This window comes from Protomyctophum parallelum (assembly GCF_964188405.1).
Source record: "Protomyctophum parallelum genome assembly, chromosome: 12".
Taxonomy (NCBI): domain Eukaryota; kingdom Metazoa; phylum Chordata; class Actinopteri; order Myctophiformes; family Myctophidae; genus Protomyctophum; species Protomyctophum parallelum.
Genome location: NC_139712.1, coordinates 28,224,980 through 28,250,762, shown reverse-complemented (window position 1 = coordinate 28,250,762; position 25,783 = coordinate 28,224,980). Strand labels below are relative to the sequence as shown.

At 41.0% G+C, this 25,783-nt stretch overlaps 1 protein-coding gene across 2 annotated transcripts in view; it reads left to right on the top strand.

The window, feature by feature from the left end:
- Positions 1-25,783, top strand: part of mrc1a (mannose receptor, C type 1a) — a gene marked incomplete at its 5' end in the record, with an annotated part of 39,017 nt that overhangs the window by 10,066 nt on the left and 3,168 nt on the right. For both annotated transcript variants that reach the window (XM_083778543.1, XM_083778542.1), the window contains 23 exons: positions 462-635; positions 2,917-3,072; positions 3,958-4,071; positions 4,520-4,663; positions 5,255-5,437; positions 6,166-6,323; positions 6,926-7,042; positions 7,162-7,277; positions 9,162-9,310; positions 10,224-10,423; positions 12,833-12,948; positions 14,418-14,499; positions 15,086-15,230; positions 15,492-15,530; positions 16,255-16,418; positions 16,884-16,948; positions 17,581-17,681; positions 18,495-18,634; positions 20,610-20,718; positions 21,640-21,812; positions 22,025-22,130; positions 22,770-23,002; positions 25,222-25,387. In XM_083778543.1, coding sequence (XP_083634669.1) covers positions 462-635; positions 2,917-3,072; positions 3,958-4,071; positions 4,520-4,663; positions 5,255-5,437; positions 6,166-6,323; positions 6,926-7,042; positions 7,162-7,277; positions 9,162-9,310; positions 10,224-10,423; positions 12,833-12,948; positions 14,418-14,499; positions 15,086-15,230; positions 15,492-15,530; positions 16,255-16,418; positions 16,884-16,948; positions 17,581-17,681; positions 18,495-18,634; positions 20,610-20,718; positions 21,640-21,812; positions 22,025-22,130; positions 22,770-23,002; positions 25,222-25,387 — 3,150 coding nt within the window. The remainder of the gene's footprint in view (positions 1-461; positions 636-2,916; positions 3,073-3,957; positions 4,072-4,519; positions 4,664-5,254; positions 5,438-6,165; positions 6,324-6,925; positions 7,043-7,161; positions 7,278-9,161; positions 9,311-10,223; positions 10,424-12,832; positions 12,949-14,417; positions 14,500-15,085; positions 15,231-15,491; positions 15,531-16,254; positions 16,419-16,883; positions 16,949-17,580; positions 17,682-18,494; positions 18,635-20,609; positions 20,719-21,639; positions 21,813-22,024; positions 22,131-22,769; positions 23,003-25,221; positions 25,388-25,783) is intronic.

Sequence of the window (25,783 nt, the reverse complement as noted above, 5' to 3'; positions counted from 1 at the left end):
AGTATACAGTTAAGTCCACTAATGATGGTAGCACCGGAAAGGTGTAGGCTGAAGCCGATGCTTATATTTTGCCTGCCCTTTTTGAATGTAACTAAGGTTTTTAAAACAACGAAATAACACATTTTCAAACATTGGTTTTACAATACTGAAAACATCAGACAAAGATAAGCAAAGGCTTATATTTTGCCTACACTAATTGAAAATTCACGCAATCCATACAGTAAGCCGTCTTATTTCGACAGCTACTGTAGGTGATATAGAACAGAATAGGTAGATAAGAGGGAGAAGGTCCGCACACCTTCTTAATGCTCCCAGAAAGAAAAAAACAAGCAGTATAAAAACAAAATGTTTCGGTCTCTGTGGCCTTCGTCAGGTATAAAAAGTTAAAACAACATTACGGGCCTCTGTGGCCTTAATTGTCAGCTGACACCTAACATCACGATTTGTCCCTTTTTTTCCAGAGATCTTCACAATAGGGGGAAATTCCTTCGGAGGCCCCTGCCAGTTCCCCTTCAAGTTTGGGGAGAAGTGGTATGCAGAGTGCACGCTGGAGGGTCGGTCAGATGGAGGGCTCTGGTGCGCCACAGAGACGGACTACAATCAGGAGAAGAAGTGGGGCTTTTGTCCCACCAGATGTAAGTACAAGCTAAAGAAATGTGTGTTCCATGCGTTTGCAGTGATGGAAGAAGTACTCACGTGTATTGCTTAAGTAAAAGTATCAATACCCTATTGTAGAAATAGTCTGTTGAAATAAATAACGGTAGTGGGTTGCACACACCAAGACAGTGAGGCAGTTCAAAACATTTATTTCATTTTGAACAGGGGACAGACTTGAATGCTGGATAACCGAAACGTTTGTCCCCTGTTCAAAATGAAATACTATACAAAAGTATTGGCATCAACAGTACCAAAAGTAAAAACACTATGCACTGCAGAAGCCATTTCACACATTTTCAAATGTATAAAAATGATTGGATTAACAGATCTACAAGCTTGTAGATCGCTATTTTCAAATTGCAAAAGGATTATATATATACTGTACGTCTGAAGTGGTTTTGTAATAACAAAGTATACGTTTTCAAATAATTCTACTACAATAAATAGTTGTAGTATAGTAGGAAATTGGAAATACTCCAGTAAAGTAAAAATACCATAGAATTTTACTTACGTACAGTACTTAAGTAAATGCACTTATAGTTACTTCGCACCACTGCAGATGTTCTACCATCCACTACAGTATATATCCGCACTACACATTTTATATTCTCAAAACAAAAAATAAACTGTCACTAGGTCACTGTAACAAGTTTGACATGTGATTCTATATGGCCAGGGTGATGGGAATAGAAGAAGCTGTCTTGGGGTAAATGTATTGCATTTATATAGCGCCTTTCTCTTTCCAACCATTCAAAATGCTTTAAAATGTACAGTAGGTTACTTTGCATTCATTCACCCATTTCACATACACATTCAACACACCAACAGTGGAGGCAACCATGCAGTTAGGGATTCAGTCATGTTCAAGGACACTCATCAACGAGGGGGTCATTGCTGACCAGGTCCATTCCTCTTACCCCCTCTCCCCCAAGTAGAAAAACACCACCACTTCCTGCCTTGTTAAGTGTCAACAGTACTGTCTTTCTTTTCCGGCCCGTGTAGCTGACACTGCTCTAACACTGGGACAGGAAAAAGGCCAGGAAAAGACAACAAGCTCTCCTCTCATTATCTTTTGGGGTGAACTGGTCATAGTAGAATACTGTATGCACGTTGGATCTTCTATTACTGACAACAAAATGCTATCTCGCTGAATCTTAGGCAGACCTGTCACTTAAACGTAATTATTGTGACAGGTGCATTATGAAAAGAACAGGCCCTTGTGATACACTGGCTAAAATTATAGATGCTCCCTTCCCGTTGGATCCTGAACTTTGCCTTTTAGGAAACTTCAGTGCAAATTTAGGTAGACACAAAATAAAAGTTATAGAGGTTGCACTCGGGGTTGCTAGAAAATGTATTGCAATAATGTGGAAGTCTGACTCCCCCCCACCTATCGCAAGATGGTTCTCAGAATTGAACAGTTGTGTCCCTCTTGAGAAGATTACATATATTTTGAGAAGTTCAAGGGGTTTTGAGAATTTTTTGAAGATTTGGCAGCCCTATTTGAATTACATGGAGACTTTGTCCTTACCTGTATCAGTATTGTTATAGCTATCTCAGTCTGGATCGATTGCTACTGGAAACAATTTTCTCTGTATAGTAGATTTGTCTCTTGTTTTGTTTAGTTTAGTTTTTTGTTTGTTTTTCACGTTTTTTGTATAATATTATTATTGTTATTATGCTTTAACTGTGTTGTATTCTATGTATGTGGGTTTGTATGTGGGGAGGGGGAGGGCTGTGGACGGGTGTTCTGTGTATTTTGTGAAAAATTGCAAATAAAAACAGAATATTCAAAAAAAGAAAAGAACAGGCCTTCTCAATTTGCGAGTGCAAAAATTAAAATCCTCCGTCACTGACTTCCACACACCACGTATTAGGACTAACGATCACTGGACTTAAATAATGTATCATTTTTAAATCATCTATGTACTCTAAAGAGGAGATACCTTATGGTCTCAGTTTTCCTCCCTGATGACCCCAGTGGTTCTCAACCTGTGGTCATATTTGGTGGTGGTGGTGGGGGGGGGGGGGGGTTACGACGACGACGGGGGACGACGACGACAGATGATAAGATAACAGTGAAGTCACAATTGAATGACTTAAACGTAGTGTAAGTGATTTAGTTAAAATGAGTGTTAAAAAGCTCCATATTGTGATTGTACTCATTGCCATAGTGTTAGGGTATGAATTGTTAATTAGAACCACTTTGCTAATTCACTCTACTCTGCCTTTGCCTTTATCTTCCATGCTTCCACACAGCGGACAGCGGCTGGGACGTGGACCCAGTGACGGGGGTGCAGTACCAGCGGAACGCCCAGTCCGTGCTGACCTGGCACCAGGCCAGGCAGAGCTGCATACAGCAGGGCAGCGACCTCCTCAGCATCGTGGAGCTCCATGAGCAGACGTACATCTCAGGTACACACACACACCGCATGGCACACCTCAAATATACTCTCAGTCTACACACCAGGGCTTCTCAAAGTGGGTGCCGTGGCACCCTAGGGTGCTGTGACACCAGTCCCTAGGGGTGCCTCAGAATACCTGGATAATATTTGGAATTTATCTATTTTAACAATGGCAGTTTCTTTTTGGTAATTGTTCCCACCAGAACCTAAGTATAAAAGTTATTTTCACTCTATCTATTCCTTGCTGTATCTGTATCTTTGGGGGGAAGATTTACATAATTGATATTTACCTCAATTCAGGGGCGCCGTGAAAAGGTAATTTACACAGGGGTGACCTGAGACAAAATAGATTGAAAACCACTGCATGGTCGACACAGTCATGCCTGCAGCACTTCAGATTGCTCCTGTGCGTAGGCAGAGGCACTCTGAGAAAAAAATGCTGATCGATGCTTTCAGGCTAGTTTTTCTGTATCTCTCCTTGACCATGAATTCTACCAAGCCATCTGCAGTATCCATGTTTGGATACTGCAGGCACAGTGGCACACATGGCACGTTCTAGATAATTTCCTGAAATGAGGCAAGGCCGTGTAAAGAATGTACGGAAATGTCCTACGCCTGGTGCTGGCATGTGCCACTGACGCACCTGGGAGGGCAAACTAGAACCGGACGTCCAATGGAATGTACAGTATGGAAGTCAATGAGAGCCAGGTGGATAAGCAATAAGCATATGAACAAACATTGTATTTAATGACTGTGACCTTTGTCAGATAATAAAAAAGACATCACAATTCGTTTTATTGTTTTTTTTTTTATGTGAACAATATATATGTTTTCATTGTTTATTTTATTGAAGTATGTTTACAGTGTACAGTAACGGTAACTGTTGTCGACACAGGTTTGACCAGCACCTATGGAACATCTCTGTGGATTGGACTCAACAGTCTGGACTTTGAGAGTGGCTGGCAGTGGAGCAATGGAAACCCATTCAGATATTTAAACTGGGGGCCGGGTGAGTAAAGCACAAGGACCAACATGTAACTCCATTGCATGCAAATACTGGAAACCAGGATGAAGCTGAATGAAAATTACAATTAATTACAAAACTCACAATGCACAACATAACATGCACAATGTTTCACTGCATGGACACTCAACATGCAAACTCACCTCAACTACATGAAACTGAACTACATGCAAAAAGTGAGGACACATGAGCTTACAAACTACAGCAAACAGAGAATAGAACAGAATCTTCAAACCAGCAAACATAAGAACACTATACTGTAGTACTAGGGGGACCACAAATGATGCCCCTGAGCGGGACTTTATGTTTGATGGCTACAAACATTATACTGTGTGTGTGTGTGTGTGTGTGTGTGTGTGTGTGTGTGTGTGTGTGTGTGTGTGTGTGTGTGTGTGTGTGTGTGTGTGTGCGCGTGCGTGCGTGCGTCCAAAAGGCCACCCCTCGTCGGAGCCTGGAAGCAACTGTGCAACCCTGAATGCTGGAAAAGCGTCAAAGTGGGAGAGCAGTCTCTGTGATAAGAAACTGGGTTACATATGTCGCAAAGGAAACTCCACCAGTCTGCCTCCTGCACCTCTAGGTAAACACCTGCCATTATTACCACAGCAATATGCCAAACGGTGACGATTCGAAGCCCACAACCATTGGCCAAAGGGTGGCGCTATAGCACTCAATTGAAAATGCAAACTTTGAACACGCATAGCTCATGAACTGTTTGACCGTCTTGAAACTTTGATACACATATCACATATCACACATGACTCCTCATGCCGACCCGACCAAGTATTGTGCTCTTACTTTTGACCTCTGACCTTTAGATCACCCGTCATTTTAAATTATATGAAAAACTGTTCAAATCTATCTCCTGCCGGGATCTTTGATCAAAATTTTCTTTTGAAAACTTTTAGTAAAGTAAATTCTGAATACCATACTTTTACTTGTACTTGTAGTCTTCTACATATTTTAACTCAAGTAAAACATTTGATTACTTCTTCCACCACTGCCCTTAAGTGTCTTAACTATCTCCCTCTGAGCAATTTCAACTACATCTCAAAACAATAATGGTATTTGTGGTGATGTTCTTCCCACTCTCTAAAAGGAAATAAACAAAGATGACCAACAACGTGTCTCCATGTATTAAACTCTTTGATGATTATCTATCCATCCATAGGCAAAGACCAGCCCAGCTTCTGTCCCAATCACTGGGTCCCATATTCAGGCTACTGCTACGACCTGCAGCGTGGCAAAATGGTGTGGCGGGATGCCCTGGCTGCCTGCCGCAAAGAAGGGGCAGACCTCGCCAGTATACACAGTGTAGAAGAGCAGAGCTTCATTATATCCCAGTCCGGATACCGTGAGTTCACAAGTCATGTTGCATGTTCATTGCTATGTCTACGGGTACATGTTTAGACTCTCAGAGCTTTGGATTTCCACACTGAAATCACTCAAATGTATGCTACATTTAACAAATTGGTTTTGTAATATGCAAGATTCTTTTAAGTAAAGCCGGCCACATGAGCTGCGTGCATAAAAACTATTACATTTAAATGGCAGTTAATCAATCAGATACATTCTAGCATCATTTTCTGTGACATTCGACCCCCAGATTTGGCTCAAACAAGGGGTTAAATTAGTTCGAAAAGGAATGTGAATCCCTACTCTCCTTCGAAGTCGCTCTCAATCAGCACTTACAGGTGGCTGCAATTCGAAACTGGCCCCAGTAAAAAGTCAAAGCCTAACCCCCCAAACTGTTTATTGTAGCCTATTATTTGTTTTGATTAATTGAGTATGAAGGACCCCAATGGAAACAAGGCTTTATTGGGTTTAAATCTTCTTATAGCAGACCTTGTCTTATGTATTGTAGTCCACAGGTAGGTTGTATTGGTATATAGATACTTAACCAAACATCCCTATTCTGGGCCTGTTCCGGCAAAAAATAGCAGATCTACAAGCACCACGCTATGAAGAGCTGCTATTTTTGGCAAAGATATTTTGCGGAGGGGCATACTGCATAATAGAGCCCCATGTAACAAAGTCAAGTCTGCATTGCAATTGATCTGTTGTGTGTCTCTGTGCCTGCAGTGCCAACAGACGTGCTATGGATTGGGTTTAACGATCAGAGGAACCAGATGCTATTTGAGTGGTCTGACCAGTCCCAGGTCACCTACACACAGTGGCAGACCGGAGAGCCGTCACATGCCATCAATATCCAAGAAGACTGTGTCCTCATCAGAGGACAGGTATAGTAACAATAATAATTATAACATAAATCACTTGTTAAAACAATTCAATTCTGTGTGTGTGTGTGTGTGTGTGTGTGTGTGTGTGTGTGTGTGTGTGTGTGTGTGTGTGTGTGTGTGTGTGTGTGTGTGTGTGTGTGTGTGTGTGTGTGTGTGTGTGTGTGTGTGTGTGTGTGTGTGTGTGTGCGCGCGCGTGTAATGCACAATCATTGTGAAAGCACTATTTTACGCAAATACATTTAACCGTTTAAAAAAACCTATAAAATCATAAATAGAGGTCGACTCCCCTTTATTAAGTTAAAAAGTGATTCTTAATACAATTTACGAAAAATAAATGCTTGAAAAATATAAAGTGCAAGCCTGAACTCTCTGGCTTACACTCGATCAGGTAACATCCTCCGATTAAAATTTACTAACTTTATTGCCAAGGAAAAGGCTAGCAGACCAACCTAGATGTGCACGCAAATAATAGCCTCCATTGCTCCATTCACATGTACTCAAAGTCAAATCTTTGCGTGAGATGAATTCTCATTGCTCTCCTATTCCTTTTTGTTTATTTTGGGTGTGTGTGCGCTCAGATTTTGTATAACCTGCCTTTACAGGAGGGGAAGTGGGCAGATCACAGGTGTGAGAAGGAGTATGGGTACATGTGCAAGAAGATGGCCTCCAATAAGCCAGGCCAGGGGTCCCAGGAGGATGTGAACCCAGGATGCAAGCTGGTGAGTCGTGCAGTTTTCCTTTTAAGTCGGGGTGAAAGCACAGCAAAATGATGACCAGAAACAAAAATTAAGTATGTATATTTTGGTAAAGGTATTCTTATTCTTGTCATCATTTAAAGGGCTGGAAGAGGTTTGGTTCCTATTGCTACAATGTTGGAGCTGAGACAAAAACCTCTGGTGAGGCGAAGCAGACGTGCAAGGATGCTGGCGGTGACCTTCTGGATGTGTCTGACAGGTATATCTGAAAATGTTTGGTGCGCATACCGTAATAAAGTTCCTGACTCCCTGCCCCTGTGGCTGTGTACGAATCCACCGTGTCGGGTGTCTATGCGAACACAATTTGCCCATGTTTGGGGTAGGGGTGTCCAACCGATAACCGTTAGCCGTTTATTAAAATGGTTACCGACAACACTAAACGGCTAATGGTTTATTTTGAAGCGCCGAGAGCGGGCACCGCGGCCAAAGCACCAAGCCCCTCTTTCCACCTTTACTGTCAGTGCAACCACGCATGTGCCGTGACTTACTTCCCCCAAAACAAAAACACCAAAACAACTGCATGTAGTGGACTGTGGAAGCAGGAGGGAAAAAGAAAAAAAGACGAACACACACAGCATTGCGCGCCCGCAGATCTGCCCTTCATGCACGTTGGTTCCTTAAACGGCAGATCGCGTTGTGGATCTGTCGTTTTATGGATCATAGAACGAACGTACCGGTATGCTGTTAGCTTGTTGCTAACGGGACCCCCCCCCCCCCCACCCCACCCCACCCCCCTCTCTCTCTCTCTCTCTCTCTCTCTCTCTCTCTCACTCTCTCTCAGACGTTCTCTCCCTCTCTCTCTCTCTCTCTCTCTCTCTCTCTCTCTCTCTTCCTAATCCTTCCCGACCGGTCCGCGATACATGTGTGCGTATAGAAGACTGTAGCCTACGCACTAGTGCACTGATTGACAGCAGGCCGCGTGTAAACGGTGTATTTGTCTATTTTTAATGCGCAAAATAGCGTTTTTTTTTTCTTAACGGATAACTGTTAATTAGCCGGCAAGTCCTGGCGGTAACCGGTTAATACAATCTTTCCTTTTGGTCATCCCTAGTTTGGGGGAGGGTGGTGATTGTCAAAGTCAAAGTCAAAGTCGTACGATTTGTCACACACGTTACCGCAGTGAAATTTGTTCTTCGCATTTGACCCATCTTTTGGAGTGGTGAGCCGCTCAAGGAGCGCTGAGCTGCAGCCGTGCCGCGCTCGGGAATCATTCGATTAGTAGATTGTCATTGCACGTACTGACGTACTACTACAGGCTAGGTCGGCAACTGTGGAGTGTTGGGCGGGAGGAGTAGGACAGCGGCTCTATGTCCTCCCGGTGGGGGCTCCTCACTGGCAGGTGAGCCAGTAGGATGCAACAGCAGAGACAACACAGAAATGTGTGTGGGGCGAAATCAATCGCAAGACATGGTCAAAGCATTTCTGGGGGTCGCCAGCCAAAAATGTTGAGAACCCCTGCTCTGAATAACAATAATTAAAATACTTTTTTGTAAACCACTATTCTAAACCAAATTTATTTTAAACATTATTTTCTGAGTGGTGCAACCACTCCAAGGAACAGCTTTGTCTGTGTTCACCTTGTGTAGGGGCGCTGTTGTGCCAGAAACATAGAGAGAGAGAGAGTGCTGCACTGTTGCATGCTAATGAGAGAGAGAGAGAGGGGGGGAGTTGCACCACTCAGTTCACACGGGTGTGATTTTCTTTAAATATAAAGCTAAAATCTAAAATGACTTGTGGTTTTAAAGGTTAAAGGCCCTATGGAGCTTGATCCTAATGAGATGTGAATGTTCTGTTGTGTCTCTTTCTGTCAGACTATGAAAATGAGTATCCTGATTGATCATGTTTTGAGAATTAAATAATCTTTTATCTGAATATTTATTATTTACTTTTTATGTTTTTTCATACTTCTTGTCTAGCCGTTCTACAGTACAAGCTCAAAATGCTTTGCTTGTGAGCTTGTATAGATTTTCACTATTAACATTTATTTATTTATTTTTAAATAATAAAAAAGGTAGGCTACAGTTTTGGATTTATAGTGACGATATGTTGGTGACTTAATACTGCTGTATGTGTCCTTCTACAGATATGAAAATGCCTTCTTGGTCAGTTTGGTGGGCCTGAGGCCAGAAAAGTATTTCTGGACAGGCCTTTCCAACACAGAAGACATACACACATTTGAGTGGACCACAGGAAGAGAAGTCAAGTTCACCCACTTCAATTTAGGAATGCCAGGTACAGTAGAATGTCACTTAAACTGTAGCCTACTCTTCCTTTTGTTTTAATAGCCATTATCACATATTATACCATGGCCATGGAAAACACTAGTTTTCATGCCATTGTTAGACAGGCAGTATGAAGCAGTAGTCAAACTACCGCGACCAGGCAAGGCGTCCTACCGCAGTATCAAGAGTAGCTCCACGAGGCTGAGGAACAGCTTTCACTGATGACAGGCGGTGTCGTCTGGCTGGTCTCAGACCTTGCTCTTCTTTGAACCTACCTGTGAATTATACCAGGGACAAGTGAGTTGGACTGGCTCTTCCATGAACCTACCTGTGTGGTATACTACTGTATACCAGGGACAAGCTATAGGGACTTGACCTTTTCTTTGCCCTACCTCATGGACCCACTTGTGGACTATACCAGTGCAAGACTGCCAGTCTAACGTTTGTGGATTATGCGGCTGACACGCACTTACATTTATTTGCACCTTAATTCCATGCACAACCCACCGACTCTTTTCTTTCTTCTTGTGTTTTATTTTATTCTAGCTAAGTTCATAGGTATACAGTGCACAGTAAGTATACATCTGCTGCTATGCTCACGCACCTTTATAACTTATCTCAGGTAGTATGTGGATTTTTCCATGTCTTGATCTTCCTTTCCCCCTCCCCCTTCTTCTTCTTCCCTTCTTTTTCTATGGAACTATGCACAAAAACAAATACATTTCGGCCACTCTTTTACTTTGTAAACCTGTGATGTTACTATAAATTCTGATTCCCGAAACCTTTGGACCGCTGCAACTCAACCCGTGCAGAACTTGTTTAATGTGCGCGCGTTTCATCTCGACCCAGTCGCAACTTTCAGAGATCAATGCATCTATGATTTTGTTTTCCCCTTGTCTCTATTTTGCTGTGTTTGAAAAAAGCCAGAAAACAAGGTTGCGTTGCTATGACAACTGGAGCGTACGCTGGCCTCTGGGACGTGGTGAGCTGCGACAGCAAGCAGAAGTACATCTGCAAGAAGCGAGCCGACGGGGTGGTCACCACGTTGGCCCCGCCCACCACTCCGCCACTCAGCTGCCCGTCTGGGTGGTACCCAGCTGCCAAACGGAATGTCTGCTTCAAGGTAAGAAAGGACAAACTGAACTGATCTCTGATCAGTTCAGTTTGTGTGTGTGTCTGATCTGAATGTCTGCTTCAAGGTAAGAAAGGACAAACTGAACTGATCTCTGATCAGTTCAGTTTGTGTGTGTGTCTGATCTGAATGTCTGCTTCAAGGTAAGAAAGGACAAACTGAACTGATCTCTGATCAGTTCAGTTTGTGTGTGTGTCTGATCTGAATGTCTGCTTCAAGGTAAGAAAGGACAAACTGAACTGATCTCTGATCAGTTCAGTTTGTGTGTGTGTCTTGTCTGCTTCAAGGTAAGAAAGGACAAACTGAACTGATCTCTGATCAGTTCAGTTTGTGTGTGTGTCTGATCTGAATGTCTGCTTCAAGGTAAGAAAGGACAAACTGAACTGCGGTCAATTGGTTATACAGTACACACACAAGGGCCCAGCATCTTGTTTGTGAATTGAAGCCGTATTAGGTAGTGTCAGTTCATATGAACGGCTCCTATGAATGGCCTGTAGTCTGTAATTCAAGCGGATGGGTTTATGGACGAACTTTACACTTAATTTTATTACTTTAATAAACATTGTCATAACTAGAACTGCACTCTGTCGAGTGCCTACCGAGTGGCGCGCCACGAGCTTGTAGATCTGCTATTACTATATGTTTCAATATTGGTTAGCTAACAGGTAACGTATACGTATGTAAGTTGTACGTTGAAAAGTACTATAATGTGGTCGGCTGGGTTTTTTTATGCGTATGCCGTGGTATATATACTGATTTTGAGTGTGACATAATGAAGATATGTATCAATGCCGGGATATAACTGGCTTTCGATGGTGATGTAATAAAGATAGGTTTCAGATTACATACATGTATACATACAGACATACATTACCTTTAATTCACCCGACACTGAAACATATTTATTACGTCACCATCGAAAGCCAGTTATACCCCGGCATTGATACATATCTTCATTACGTCACTCTCAAAATCAGTATACATACCACGGGCATACGCATAAAAAAGCCGGCACGACCACCTTACTTGTGCGCTCTGCTTGCACAAGTAATTACTTTATGCTTCCAGTTGCTAGTTTAAAGTCTTCTTCCAATCACCATGATATGCGTTTTGGTAAATTATGGTCCCATTTATTTTAAAATCGATGATTAGATAGGGTGTGCTGTAGGAGGCGTGGGCTCACCCAGCAATGATCCACCCCCGCTCTGGTCCCAACCAATTGACCTTATGCAGACCGCGGCCATCTTGCCAGCAAGGTGCTAACTAGATGCAATTTCCCATTGACAGCCCATTCATCCAAACAGGTGATTGTATAACATTCTAAAACGGGTAGTCCCAATACTTGTTTCTGATTGGCTGTTTACCGTCACGAGACCGGTGTAAATTCCACCGATAACCCACTCCTTCAATCACTGGGGCTACTCGCCGAGCAAAACAAGGAAGTGATGTGGCTCGCTCTGGTGACGCAAAGCGTATTTTACACTAGCGGGTATTTTACACTAGCCCCCAGCCAGTGTAAAATACCCGGTAACCTGAGACCTCTCGTGGCTTTTTGCTTAAACGTCAAACTCACCAACATTGCAGCTTTGTGAAAAGCAAGTATTGGATTTTGGAAGCACTCGTTTTTAGTACCTCCTGCTGCCTCCTGCATTATATGCAAATTCAAAACAGGTGGTATGCAGGGCCGTTGAGTGAAATCCAACAAGCACTCCCAAACTCTGACATTCAGAAGAAAAAAAAAAACCTGCACATAATTTATTGACAGGAAGTAGCTTAAAATAAAAACTTTACAGATTGAAAGAGGATAATTCAAGCTTTCCTGCAATGTTGGTGAGTTTGACGTTGTTTAATACAATTATATAGGACTTTTCTGTTTGGATGAATGGATGGATGTCAATGGGAAGTTGCACCTAGTTAGCACCTTGCTGGCAAGATGGCAGTGGTGTGCATAAGGTCAATCAATAGCAGTCTTTTCCGGTTCCAATTCGGACTGTCACGTCTCTGGATATAGAAAGATGGCGAATGTGAAATTGCTGTAAAATAGACTTCATTTACAGTCTATGGGCGCTTTCCATTCATTTTTTACGCTCTATTGTTATACAGTATGCCATAGTCACAGCAATCGCCTCTAGTAAAGTATATCTGTTCAACCCTTCAAATATGGCCATAACACGGCTTCCTTATTGACATTCTGACAACAGTTGTGTCATGAAAGTGGTTGAATAACTAGCGTCTGACTCAGCCAAACCTCATAACCCATATAATATTTTTGGGTGTCTTGACATGAAATAGTTTGACCACCACTGACATAGAAACATAGATTTTTCAGAAAACTGTTCTCAGGTCTTAAAGGCATAATCATCACTGTATCTCTTAAACATTTTACTCCCATCAATAAAGCTTTATAAAAGACAGAGTGACGGCAAGAAGACTTGGGCAGAGGCGCGGGATTTCTGCAAGGCCATCGGCGGCACCCTGATCAGTATTCACAGCTCGCAGGACGTGGACAGCATTTCGTACGTTAACCTGACGACTAGCCAGTGGTGTAAAGTAACTAAGTACATTTACTCAAGTGCTGTACTTAAGTACAATATTGAGGTATTTTTTACTTTAGTGGAGTATTCCCAATTTTCTATACTTATTTTCTAGTATTTTCTTCTACTCGACTACATCTCTGAGGAAAATATTGTACATTTACTCCACTGCAATTATTTGAAAACAATTAATTATTTGGGGTTTCAACCATATACTGACATATCTAATAGTTGTTTAATTGCAAACAGAACACTAGGGGGCGAGCCAAATTAGTTTGCGATGATTTAAAAAAAACTTATACCGATACCTAACACCTTGCCAAAATTCTAAAAGTAGTTACCATGTGCATAATTGTTGTGATTTTTTACATATTAAATCTCAGTTTCTAGGCATTTTAGCCACCGTGGATGCCATCTTGAAAACGATGCCATACTGGTTGTTTATTTTGGTTTTCAACCTACATATCTAATATTTGAGTCTGTGCAAACAGACCACTAGGGGGGCGTGCCCAACGCGTTTGCACAGCTTTTTGAAAACCGTATACCCATACCTAACACTATGCCAAAATTCAAAAACTTGTCACCTAAAGCCAAATCTTTATAAGTTAGCCCCCTGCTATTAGGTTTTTATTACTAAACATACATTTACCACTTACAGTAACATGTATCAGCCATTTTAAAATAGCAGATCGACAAGATCATAAAGTGAAATATCTCTGTAGGCCTAGGTATATTTTGATGGCAATACTGTTTTACTTTTACTCAAGCAAATTTTGATTACCGGACTTTAACAGAATATTTCTACATTGCAGTATTTGCTTAAAAACATACTTTACTATAGATAGATAGATAGATAGATAGATAGATAGATTTTTTTTTAGAGTTTTTATTAAAGTGTCCTACATCATAAGATACCCAGCCCGCACAGGCTTACAAGACACTCACAAAATTGTACATATATTATAATACATATACACAAATAGACAGTTACTCATGGATACATCGTTCTCCAACGTAACTGCCATGCCTTCTCTATACATTTTCCAAAAATAAAAACTTCATTACTGAACAACCAATTTAACATAAAACACTAAGACATCCAAAACAGATCTGGGTTCTTATCCTGAATATTTTAAAATAAAACGTTTCTTAAATCATGGTATAGTGGACAATAGAAAACAAAATGAAACTCATCCTCTACAACTCCCAGGTCACAAAGAGCACACAGTCGCTGCTCCTCAGGAACGCGAGTATTAGTAGTACTTATGCACCCCGAGAAAACACCTCAACACTCTACTCTGAATGTTTTTATATTCGGTAGCCTCCTTACTTGTTCCACCACTGTGACTAATCTATGTACTGTATGTAATGGCAGGATTCCTATAATAATCTTCCACCACTGAAAAGGTCAATGGTACCTGAATATTCTCCTCCTGCCTTGGTCTGTGCAGGATTCATTCATACAGTACGGCCTGGATTGGTCTCACCTTACAAGGAACCCATGGAAGTTATGTTTGGTCAGATGGATCTGCTGTAAGAACACCCTCCTCCTCCTCCTCCTTCTCCTCCTCCTCCTCCTCCTTCTTCTCCTCCTCCTCCTCCTCCTCCTTCTCCTTCTCCTTCTCCTTCTCCTTCTCCTTCTCCTTCTCCTTCTCCTTCTCCTTCTCCTTCTCCTTCTCCTTCTCCTTCTCCTTCTCCTTCTCCTTCTCCTTCTCCTTCTCCTTCTCCTTCTTCTTCTTCTTCTTCAGTTGACATTACTGCCGAACTCTACTCTCCCATCACTGCTTGTTACATTCCAAAATCACTTTCTGCCCAAGTCATTTTAAGTCAACTATTTGACTAGATTTTTGAACGTGACAAGCTGCATTCTGATAGGTGGAGAACATAGGCAATACGGCAGGATGAATCAGCAGTGTTGGCAGAGTAGAGCTAATATAAATAAAGGCATCTTAATATTATTTGGCCAAATTTAGTTTCTTCCTCATGATTGCCTAAGTCAACTGGATGGCAGATAGTGATTTGTCATTTCTTCTTTCCTGAAAACCTTAAACATATGACTTGGACAACTATGCTATGAGGCTTACTGTGACATGGCATATACTTCCAACATTCCCTGTAGTTTGGCTATGAAAACTGGGCCTTTGGGGAACCAAATAACCACAATGACGACGAGCACTGCGTGGTGCTTCAATATACGTACGGCTGGTCCTGGAACGATGTGCACTGTGAGTCCTACAAAGACTGGATCTGCCAGATGCGCAAAGGTACTACTGACCACTTGATGATGTCACTGGTAGGAATGTTTCTGAACTGTGCACAGCCCTCCTCTAAGACTCAGACGGGGTAGAAAAAAATGGTACCATATTATTATAAGCATAAGGGAAGACCAATTATATGAAATTAGTTGAAAATGGGTGACCCGTGACCGTCGTCCTTTAATCTTATTCATATTGTTCTGTAACAAATAATTAAAGTTGTGGGCTGTCACTCAACCTTTTCCAACATGTTGCTTCCTATATTTCCAGGTGTAACGTCCAAACCTGAGCCTACCGAAGTTACTGAAGGTGAGTGCTATTTTTCTTTTCTTTTTTTTCACCTCTTACAACCCCTGCAAATTAAGCTGGAAACTCCATGTGTTTTGTTCCCTTTGTTTGCACTTTGCAGTCTAAGCCACTGCTTCCAAAAACTTTTTAGCCCAAAAGAGAAATGTAATACACATTTGTCCGGAGTAGCAGATCTACAAGCTCCCAACATGGTGCTTCGGTCCGCATTGAGCTAGTAGATCTGCTATTTTCACGACACTACCTCTTAAACACTTTTTAATTTTAATTATTTTATTAATGTATAAAATACTTTTGAAATGCTGTATATATTTGTAATGGAAGACACAAAAATATTTCCTTAGTTGCGACCCATACAAATTGGTCCACGAACGAAACATGTGTCCCGGCCGAGACTCACTGTTTGGGTCTACTCTAATTTATTTATTCAGCATTTGAGCCTCTCAAACACAAAACTTTATATTTTGTTGTCATTGGATAAGATTTTGTCCACATTTCCATTATGATGTGATACCATAGGAGAGATAACAGGCACATGTTGAGAAAAATATCAATTACTATATTCTACATTCTCTAATTCTGTAGACTTCTTGTAAATTAAGTTGTTTAACAATAATTTAACTCTTGAGAGAGTAAAATGAAACCAAAGGGTCCATTTGGTTTCATTTTACACTCAAAAGATTTAACAGGTCTAAACTTTAGAGCTGTTCTGTTGTTCCTGTTGCAGTGTACAACACCACTCAAGATGGCTGGCTCATATACAACGACACACAGTATTTTATCAACTCAGACAACCTGGCAATGGACGAGGCACGAGCCTTTTGTAAAGCCAACCATGCTGACCTAGCAGTCATCACGGCAGAGAGTGAGAGGAGATTCCTATGGAGACAGGTGAGGCAAAAGACCAGCCCAGAGAGTTGAGTAGAAATCACATTGTATGTAAGTCAATGACCAGTCATAAGAGGCTAGGGATCGAGGCCCGGGATCAAACCCATAACCTTGTGGTCGAAAGGCAAACGCTCTACCGACTATTTATAGACCAGGGTATGCGCATGCATAAAGTGAGTGGCAATCGAGTGATGAAGTGTGTGGCAAAGTGAGCTAATTTCTTTGTCGTTTTGCAATCAGATAGGACCAGCAATAATCAGTCAAGTAGTTTTTTTTTACACTCAGTAGGCATTCCCGCATAACTTTTTTTTTTCAATAATATTTTTATTGATTTTGACCTTTTATGACAATGACAAAGACAAGACAGGAAAAAACAAACAAACAAAAACAGACAGACTTGATGATAACTTATGATGATGTCACGTGCATACCCTCTATTGCAATAAACTATACTTTTTGTTCCCACAGATATCAAGAGGCCAAGAATCACAATACTACATTGGCATGACGATAAATTTGGATAAATCATTTAGGTAAATCAAACCACATTTTGTATAATGATTGTTAAACAGGGAATTATTGACTTTTTGGTTCTTTTTAGTTTAGTTTCATATTTTCCCAGTTCAGTTTGAACTGGGAAAATCTGCTTTGTGCTACAATGCTCCAGTTTCATGGAACAATCTACAACTCGTGTTAAAAAGTAATGCCCCATGCCGTGGACAATTTAATAACCTGCTCTCAAATTTCCTTATACCTCACTATGTAACTGTTTTAACTCACTAGCTGTATGTTTTGGTCTTATTTGTTGTTTCTGTATGTGTCTTAATTATTCAATCACCAGATTTTAACCACTTTAGCCAATATTTTATACTTTGGCTATTAAAACATACCAGATATAGCCTACAGTACAAGCACAACATGTTTTGAGATGGGGGTCCGTGGCCAAATACATATCATTTTGTGGGTCTTTGACATGAAAATGTTTGAGCACCACTAATGGCAACATGATTTGTAGAATTGGCCTGTCTTAATGGGTATTTGTTGGTGTGTGTGTGTGTGTGTGTGTGTGTGTGTGTGTGTGTGTGTGTGTGTGTGTGTGTGTGTGTGTGTGTGTGTGTGCGTGTGCGTGTGCGTGTGCGTGTTCGTGCTTTCATTACATTTTCAGCTGGATGGATGGTAGCCCTGTCACGTACACTGCATGGGAACGGAATGAGCCGAACTTTGCCAACAATGAAGAGAACTGCGTGACGCTCTACAAGAACATGGGTTAGTTCAAGAGAGATTAGACGTTTGCCCGGGACCCAAACTAGTGAAATTTGCTACAACCCGCACAACGTGTAGCTTCGCACCGCATTGTGAGCTTGTAGAGCTGCAATCTTTTTTACATTTATTTATGGGAAAAGTTGCATAGTGCAGTTTAACTGTAACTGTATAACTGTATATATTTGCACATATATTTGTTCAATATAAAGGTCTTATTTAAAATGTTATAATTGTTTATAGTTCATAAAACGTTGTGATGCTTTTGTTTAAACTTTTTTTAATCTTTTGAAATTATATATATATATGGAATGAAGGAAACGGAAATTTGCTCGCAACCCATAAAAATTGGTGATCATCAGTGATGAAATAAATAGTACTCACTCACTTTCAAGTTTTCTAAATGTATTGAAATCTATTGAAAATAGATCAACAAGCTCACAATGTGACGCGTTGATGTGAGCTTGTAGATCGGCTATTTTCAAACAGCCAAAGTATAGGGCCGAAGAGGTTAATGTTTCGTATTTAATAATAGAAATCTGCAAATTAACTAGTAACTATAATTCTATAAAGTACCGGCATTCAAATAATTGTAAAAAGTACAATATTTGCCTCTGAATGTATTGTAGTAGAAGTAAAAGTATAGAACATTGGGAATAAAAAAATAATAATAATAAGTAAATACTGTATAGTTACTTTCCACCACTGCTAACTCTATACTTGGTTACTTGGTATTAGTAAAGTGACCAACTTTCATAAAACATTTTGTGACTTTGTAGGCTACTGTAATGACATTAATTGTGACTTGTGCACCTGTAGGGTACTGGAATGACATTAATTGTGGCATAGAGCTTCCTTCCATTTGTAAGAGAAGTGCATCTTTTATCAACACGACCGTGGAACCAACCACGGTGCCCAAGGGAGGATGTGCCCCAGAATGGACTACTTTTCAAGGAAAGGTAATAAATACATTATTCAACATATATGTAACTTTATTTTTCATTAATACATTTTCATTTTGTCCAATCTGTATAGTAGACACAATATACCATTAGGCTGGTTGTATTTGGTCTCTCTGCTCTTCTATTGAGACATTTAGGATTGTGTCAAAAGTCATGTCTCACGTAGACACAGGATCTGACACGAATTTTGATCTAATGGTCAATATTAAATGTATCCTCTGATGTCAGCACTTGTGCAGGAAACCAGGTTCAAATCCGGGGTAGAAGTAGAAGTTGCATAATAGTGCAGCTTTAAAATACCAGTATATATTTGCAGTTTTGCTCATATCCATATATAGTGTGTTCCTCTTTGACTGAACAGTTGTTAATGTGCAGTAAATGGTCAGGCAAGTAGTAGTTTATGTCTACAGCCAACACTGCCCTTCAGAAGTTCACACCCTCCTGTCCAGCATCCGTGAGCTCTGCTACAGTGTCGTTAGCTCTGTTGTCGTGCCGCAGCTGTGCATCTACTTATAGGTGGTGCGCCTCTTTCCTTTCCTTGGCTCCCGAGTCCCGGTTTGCTTACCACCAATTCCGGGTGCCCACTGCCCAGCCAGCCCCTGCATCCTTCTCTCTCTGACATTATCTGTGACCCGTCCCTAGGTCCCTGTAGAGCTCCATATTTCTGATAGCCGGGGAGCCAGTCACCCAAAATTTGAGAGGATCTGTGATGTCATGACATATACTTTTTATTTGTGTTTTCTCTATTCATTTGGTCATTAAGGTCCACAGAATGAGAGGTCTTCTCTGCCAGAAACATCGCGAAAAGAAAGTTATGGCCATTTTTGTATACCACATATACCAGTTTCCAAATTTCATCATGATTTAAGTAGCATACAGTGACATGTCAAACTAGGGGGTTTTCATGATTCTGAATCCATTTCCAAGCATTAGTTGTGCACGAAAAACACTCCTTGGCCTAAAAACGGCCATAGCCGTCAACATAAATGTGATGAGGTCAGCACATTTGGGCACATTTGGGCAAGTGGCCAAAATTAGGTCAAGGAGCAAAATTAATGCTTGGAATGTCACATGCTACTGTACTTACATTTGAAAAGTGTTGCCTTATATTGGTTGTCTATGGTGTGGTATACAAAAATGGCCATAACCTTTTTTCGCGATTGTTACGGCAGAGCAGACCTCTCATTATGTGGACCTTAATGACCAAATTAATAGAATAAAATCACACCCGTGTGAAGTGAGGGGCGCTAATATATTAAAATCTAATGTTGATTAGGTGATGTAATGTAATGTAATGGTGATGTAAAACAAACGGTGCAAACACAAACATTAAACGCCATTAACAATAAAGAGACAATATGACGTAATGAGGCACATTATGACGTACATTTTCCCTTCATTGTCAATGGCGTTTACAAAACAAACATTGAACTAAAGACAACCATTAAACCTGTGTATACAATCAGGTATGTTTTACGTGTAACTCATGTTGACACCCGTGTGAAGTGAGGGGAGCTAACATATTAACCCCTGGGCTACAATTAACGGAAAAAACTGAATATTTCTAAAAATACAAACCTCCCGTTCACGGAATTAACGGAATGTCAATCAATGTCAGTTATCTAGGGTTCAACGGAGCAAAAATTAATATTTTTTCGCTAATATCACTAATGTTGGATGTAATTTACCAAAAAACGGCCGAAATCCGCGTGATCGTGCGCTATCGTGCACGCGCGCCGTCTCTATGTGCGTCATTGTAAAAAATGTGATATTTTGCGATGTTTTGGGGTTGATTTGAGGTTAATTTGACTTCGTTATGAGAAAATGATGAATAAAAAATATGCCAATTTGTTACCCAAGGTTGGACTTGGTAGTCCAAGGGTTAAAGTCTATCTCATGTTGATTAGGTCATCCGGCCCCTCACCTGTGTTATTCCAACGTGCAGCAGCATTAACATGTCATGTTTACACAGTGCTACACATTTGTTTCGGGGACCAACAAGAAGAACTGGCATGAAGCCAGGACCCACTGCATCAACCAGGGAGGAAATCTGGTCTCCGTCCTCAGTGAGAGAGAGCAGGGTGAGTGATAAACACACTGTACCACCATGCTGTTCAAATCAACTGGTCGGTTATAGGTAGGCTTTTCTTAAAATAATTGTTAAAGGTATATTCAGTGATTTCACTCAAAAAACCCAGCCCACCCAGCCTTTCATCCAATCAGGATAGAGAGTCCAAAACGAAACCTACGTTTTTTTGACCCCCAGGGGTTAACTGGGGACAGGGAGGAACTCCGTATATCGTCAGCACACTCTATAGTAGGGAGGATTATCACAACAAAACAAAAGAATAAGTGATATTTGAATTAAGTGAAATCACTGAATATACCTTTAAATAACTATCTATATATTGTAATACGCTCATTGCTATACTGTATAGCGTTTGTTAAGTAACAGGAGTCTCCATGTCCCTCCAGCTCTTTAATTAACAGAAAATGCATTTTCAGGTCGGGAATCGGGATACCAATTTATTCTATTACTCTGTCAGGAGGCAGATTAAAATTAATGAACAGACAACACTGGGACTGGAACACAATATAAATCAAGTTGATAAATGTACTCTCCTGATTGGTTGAAAGTTTGTAACATTACCTGAAACTGTATTTTCTTTTTTATTAAAGAGGTGGTCTGAAGGGGAGACCCCTGCTGTGACTGAGTAAAGCTCAGTCACAGCAGGGGTCTCCCCTTCAAACCAAACCAAACCTTTTAACCAAAAAACATCACTTACCCTTTAGCTTTTTCAACTCCATGAAAGTGCTAGGTAATATTTAGCATTCCGGTGACCTCATACCACTATTATTGTTGCCAGACCTTCAACACAAACTAACTGTGTTGAAGGTCTGGCAAAAATAATAGTTTCTATTCTATATGAACTTCTGATTAAGAAAGGTTCGGTAAAATAAATAAAAAATCAAGTACCTATAGACTTTGTCCTTTTTGCCAGCGTTCCTAACGACACAAATGCTGAACTATCCTGAAGACATGTGGATCGGCATGAATGACGTCAACTGGGAGATGCGCTTCTTGTGGACAGAAGGCAGAGGGGTTTCCTACACCAACTGGGCCAAAGGACACCCCGTATCAGTGCCCGACGGACGTTATTCCTATATGGATGAGGTAGAGAGAGCACATGCATATTTCACAGATGAACTGCACAGCTGCTCTACATTATTTACTTGTACTGCATACAGTAGTTGATACTGTATCGAGCAGGACAGCATTGATACCCGTATAAAATTAGTTATTATTAGTTGTTATTAGTTATTGGGCATAATAGCTCTATATGAGTCGACATTCCCAAGACAATGACCTCTCATCCTGTCTGACAGGTGTTTGACTGTGTGATCATGGTGGGCAGCTCCCCCAAACAGATTGGCTTCTGGAAGGTGGAGGACTGTGGCACCAGTCGTGGCTTCATCTGTAAAAGGAACATTGGTAAAGAAACTGTTAGCTACATCGGTGGTTCTCAAACAATGTTCATGTCAAGGCCAGGATTTACATGTATTCGACCACAGACCTCCATCAGAAAATGTGCCAGCCAGGGACCCCCATACAAGATGGGTGTTGAACGTTTCAGAATTGTTCACGATTGTTTGAAAGTAGCAGATCTACTGTGTAAGCTCAGTACGCATTGCGAGGTAGAACGATTGAGCTTGTCAATCGGCTATGTTTGGCAAAGAGATCAATACAGTGCAACTCAGGTTAGTTTTTATTATCAGAATCAGAAAGTACAAGAGGCAAAATGCAATTTTGTACAGTGCACACCAAAGACAATGGTCTTTGGTGTGCACAGTGATCGTAAAAAATAAATAAAATTAGAGCAGTGGTTTCCAATCACTGGGTCGGGACCCATGTTTTTTGTTTGGGGTGTGGACCCATTTTCATGGGGCGAAGATTTTTGTATCCCACATACCAGTATATATATTTTTAGAGGGAGAGACACCTTAATGTCTCTTATGGGTCTCGAGCTAAAATGTTTGGGAACCACTGCATTTGATGGTTCAAAACTTTAAAGTGTTTCAGATTTACTTGTACGTGACCCGACGGATGATTATGTTTCATTCCCTCCGGCAGACTCTCAGATCGCGGTCCCGGCCACCACCGTCTCGTCCAAGACCTTCTACAAGCTGGGCAACGACTCCTTCAAGCTCGTGAAGGAGAAGATGAGGTGGGACGAGGCGCGGCGGCAGTGCCAGGCGGACGACGCTGAGCTGGCCAGCATCCTCAACCCCATCACCCAGGCCTACATCACCCTGCAGATGAGCAAGCACAACCAGCCCGTGTGGATCGGCCTCAACAACAACGAGGTGAGGAAGGAACCCAAAAACGAACCAAATCATGACACTCATGTCTGAAATGAATGAAATCATCTCTGTCTTAACCCTTTTAAGAACCTGAGGCCGATTCTACAAAATAATTCCTTCTAAATCAATTGAGTCAATTGACAATATAGACAAAAATTGTACCATTATGCACATTTGTTTTAAGATTATATGATATAATATATACATATATTAGATATATATTATCTTAGTGTACCAATTATATTTAGATACATGAAAATAGGTGAGCCAATAATGTGATGGCTGGTCAGTAGGAGACTCAATTGAGTGAGTCTGCTGTTCATCAAATTATTGGCTCAGGAATGCGACAAAAAAACAAAACACTTTGAATTCATGGGGTGTGTGCTTGATGCAGAATTGTGAAATCATCCGCCAACGGCTTCTGCCAGAAATATGGGGAGGGGATGGGGAGTACCCCTCCCCTAGCTGGGCGGGGGTTTCTTTCTTTTTATGAGTTTGGCGTTGTCATAATGTCATATTCTACTAAAGCCTGAAAACCCATTTTGGCAGCCAGCTCGGTAGCATGGCTCGTTAGTCAATAGACTTCGAATCCACACCTCCAGGGTTTTTTTTTTCTTTTTTCTAAAGTTTTCTTTTTTTTTACACCAAATAATAAGAATGATCAAACACAATTAAAACATACGAATCAATGAAAACAAAAAACAGAAGAAAGAAACAAAATAATACACAAAAAAGAAGAAAATAAAACAGAAAAACAGCTTGACATAACTACCGTAATTTCCGGACTATAAGCCGCGACTTTTTACCCTTGATTTGGCTTATACAACGGTGCGGCTTATCTATGGATTTTTACAGCTAACGCAGAGCCATCTAAGGCTCTGAGCTAACGAAACGGCCACTAGGGGGCCACCTGCGGCTTATAGTCCGGTGCGGCTTGTATACGTACATATTTGGGATTTTCCCTAAATTTGGCTGGTGCGGCTTATATTCAGGTGCGCCTTATAGTCCGGAAATTACGGTACTATAGTACAGCATTTCCAAGTTGAGTTAGGCAGGAGAAGAACTGGAGACATGACTCACAATACACTTCAGAATCAATTATATAAAAGCTATTTTTTTTCCAGACACAACAACCACTTCATGACACTTTTACAGACCCAACAACCTCTACACACATATAACATATAACACCCAAATACAATATCACAGAAGTCCATCTAAGTATGAAACTGTCCATTTTTAATTGCCTTGCGGTCATTTCTTCCATTATATAAACCTGCTTCAGTCTCTGCTTTCATTGGGTTATAGTAGGTGGCTTTATTTCCTTCCAATTTACTGTTATCATTTTCTTAGCAATCAGTAAAAGTATCCTTAATATGTAACTCCATGCACGCACCTCCTCTGGTATAATACCAAGCAGACATAACTCAGGACCAAAAGGAATATTCAACCCTAAACATTTTTCGATTTCCTTATTAACCTTTTTCCAAAACCTTGAAATTATTGGACAGTCCCAAAAAATGTGTGTATGGTCCCCGATTTCCCCACAATTTCTCCAACACAGTTCTATGGATGGTGTTTTCACATATGAGGAGATGACCAGAGGAGTATTGAAATACCTAGTTTTGAGTTTCCAATCGAATTCCTTACACATCTGGCTATTTATTCCCTTGTGACACCTCCAGGGTTTGAATCGTGCTTACACCACTATTTGTGTGCCAACCTCTAACAACTTTTTTTGCTGATAAAGTAGGATGTTTTAGGCTGCGATGTCAGAGTCCGACATACCAACGTGGCCGGTTAAGACTCACCCGTGGCTTCCCAATGAGGTAGAGGTAGAGTTACTTAGTGTTAGTAATGTCCGACATACATTGCTATTTATCACCCTGTATTTCTATCAGAAATGGTATTTTATTTCTGTCAGAAAGGCAGTAACCAGACTGTTAATTCTGTCAGAAAGACACCCGTGGCTTCCGCGTTCGGTGCCACTCAAAGTGGTGGAAGCCTCGCCTCTACTATGTCTGGCAGATAAAGTTGGCGGCTGATTTCACCCTTCTGCGTAATTGTTCGAAAATAAGTAATTTTCTGGGAACACAGAACACATCAGTTCAGAGTGACGTGCCAGTCGTACTGTAGTTCACGGCAGTCTTACCATTTCTAGACTCCCTTCTATGCCGTGCCGCCATGCTTCCATTAACACCACCATGTGTCCTTGTCCACAGACTGAGGGACGATTCAAGTGGGTCGACAACTGGCCTCTGTCCTACACAAAGTGGGGTCCGAACGAGCCTAAAAACAACTACGCCTGTGTATATATGGATGTGGATAGAATGTGGAAAACGGAGACATGCAGCAATACATATTACTCGCTGTGTAAAAGGTCGCCAGGTGAGACAATCTTTCATGCTCCTCACCATTTCCGAGGTCACTGTAGAAGTGCCATTTGTACATCACATTTGTGGTGGTACCATTTTGCTCCATCCTCAATGACGATTTAGAAAATAAACACAGTCAATGTGGCTCTTTTCAGACAAGATATAGTCTGGTACAGTAAGCCACTGGTTCCTAAACAATGGTTCAGGACCCAAAGAAATTGCATATTTTCTTTGTTTGAAGTAGTGAAAATAGCCAATCTACGAGCTTGGTTATAGCTTGGCTATAGCTTGGCTATTTTTGAACTATTCTAAAACGATTGAGAACCACTGCAGTAAGCAGTTGGGTTCCATGCTTGTTCTACAAAATACCACAGTTGAGTGCATGTTTTTTGGAAACATTTTGGTTTTA